This window comes from Octopus bimaculoides, chromosome 3 (genome assembly GCF_001194135.2).
Source record: "Octopus bimaculoides isolate UCB-OBI-ISO-001 chromosome 3, ASM119413v2, whole genome shotgun sequence".
In the NCBI taxonomy this organism is placed as follows: Eukaryota; Metazoa; Mollusca; class Cephalopoda; order Octopoda; family Octopodidae; genus Octopus; species Octopus bimaculoides.
In genome coordinates this window covers 92,472,331-92,473,974 of record NC_068983.1, presented here as the reverse complement: position 1 = coordinate 92,473,974, position 1,644 = coordinate 92,472,331, and the positions used below count along the sequence as shown (strand labels likewise).

At 36.2% G+C, this 1,644-nt stretch overlaps 1 protein-coding gene across 1 annotated transcript in view; it reads right to left on the bottom strand.

Moving 5' to 3' along the window:
- LOC106871622 (protein scribble homolog) overlaps window positions 1–1,644 on the bottom strand; it is a 698,511-nt gene that overhangs the window by 199,418 nt on the left and 497,449 nt on the right. Inside the window, exons 27-28 of the mRNA XM_052966764.1 lie at window positions 1,017–1,133; window positions 49–165 (exon numbers count right to left, since the gene is read on the bottom strand). Of these exons, the coding sequence (XP_052822724.1) occupies window positions 49–165; window positions 1,017–1,133 (234 nt within the window). The remainder of the gene's footprint in view (window positions 1–48; window positions 166–1,016; window positions 1,134–1,644) is intronic.

Here is a 1,644-nt window from a genome sequence, read left to right as displayed (position 1 = left end):
TATATATATATATATATATATATGAAGAGAGAGAGAGAGAATTCTTACATTGGAAATAAATATTCCATCATCTGTCCTGTTTGTAGTGTTATCTGCATAGGTGAGGGCACCACCACGAATTCGGAGACCCAACTTTTCATCAGGATGTTTGCTTATTGTGTATTTCTGAAAATGGGCAAATGGAAAAATAAATTGAAAAAGTTGAGAGAAGAGTGATATGAAAGAGGTAACTGCTAAGGAAGGAAGGAAGGGATAAGAGCATATGAGTGTCATGATGGAGTGATGATGATTAAGATGTCTTGATTTGTTATATTTTGTAAAGTGGTGTTTACTGTTACTTCATTTACATTTAGTGAGTTAGCTTGTGCTTACATGATATGACAACTGCAACCAAGGATAGTAGTGTAGCAGTGCTTAATAGGGGCCAACTGTTCTGTAGTAGACTGTTTAGTGGTATTTACTGTATTGATTGAACATCACTGTGCATCAGCAGACCTGTGAGGGTAACAGACTAAATTATTTTTAGATTTGCACTTCAGCCATGGTTGTGTTATTTTATTATGAAATATGTGAGTCCTATCTTAAAAGCACTAAAGAGGTGAGATAGCTAAGTTGATACTCAGCACTAAATATCAATGTAGAAGTTCCATTACTAATTCAGTATGGTTAAAGCCATTTCCTCTTTATTGTAAGGAAGGCTGTCCAAACTCTAATTTGAAGACAGAAAAGAATTTGTTCCAGAAGGTTTGGCTATTGTATTAAGCAGCTTTCTGCTTGAATTATGCTGAAATTCCTTTCCTGATACAAAAAGTTTGATCATCAGTTCATATGTAATTTAATAAGGTTTTCAAAATAGTTTGTTGTTAATTGATATGGGAATGTGTAGTATGCAAGCTTGATGTGATAGTGTTTAATGACATGTTAGTGTTCAGTGACATGGTAGTGTTTAGTGATGTTCAACATTCTAGCAGGTTGGTGTATTAGTGATGAGGTAGATTTTAGTGAGAAAAACTCACATGTAGACCTAGCAGTGGGGGTTCATGTACCACTTCCAGTGTCATCTGATTGCAAGGTTTGATCAATGCCATTACAGCTTCCTGGTGTGTTGCTTTGGTTAGATCAGTATTGTTCACCTATATAAATGATAGTGAAAAGAAAATATATTGATTTCTTTATTTAATTATTTATTGTATTGAATATGTATATGTACTAAATATTATGTGAATTGCACCTCAGCAAAGTGTCAAAGAGAAGGTTGGCCAGCATATAAATATTGATTACTATCTCATGCACTAGGTCATATATTCTGGGTGAATGGAAAGTCAATTCTCATAACATAAGTACTTGACTGTTACTTATTTTATTACCTTCAGAGGAATAAAAGGCAAAGTTGACAACAGTGGAATTTCAAATCATCATCATCATCATCATCATCGTTTAACGTCCGCTTTCCATGCTAGCATGGGTTGGACGATTTGACTGAGGACTGGTGAAACCGGATGGCAACACCAGGCTCCAGTCTGATTTGGCAGAGTTTCTACAGCTGGATGCCCTTCCTAACGCCAACCACTCAGAGAGTGTAGTGGGTGCTTTTACGTGTCACCCGCACGAAAACGGCCACGCTCGAAATGGTGTCTTTTATGT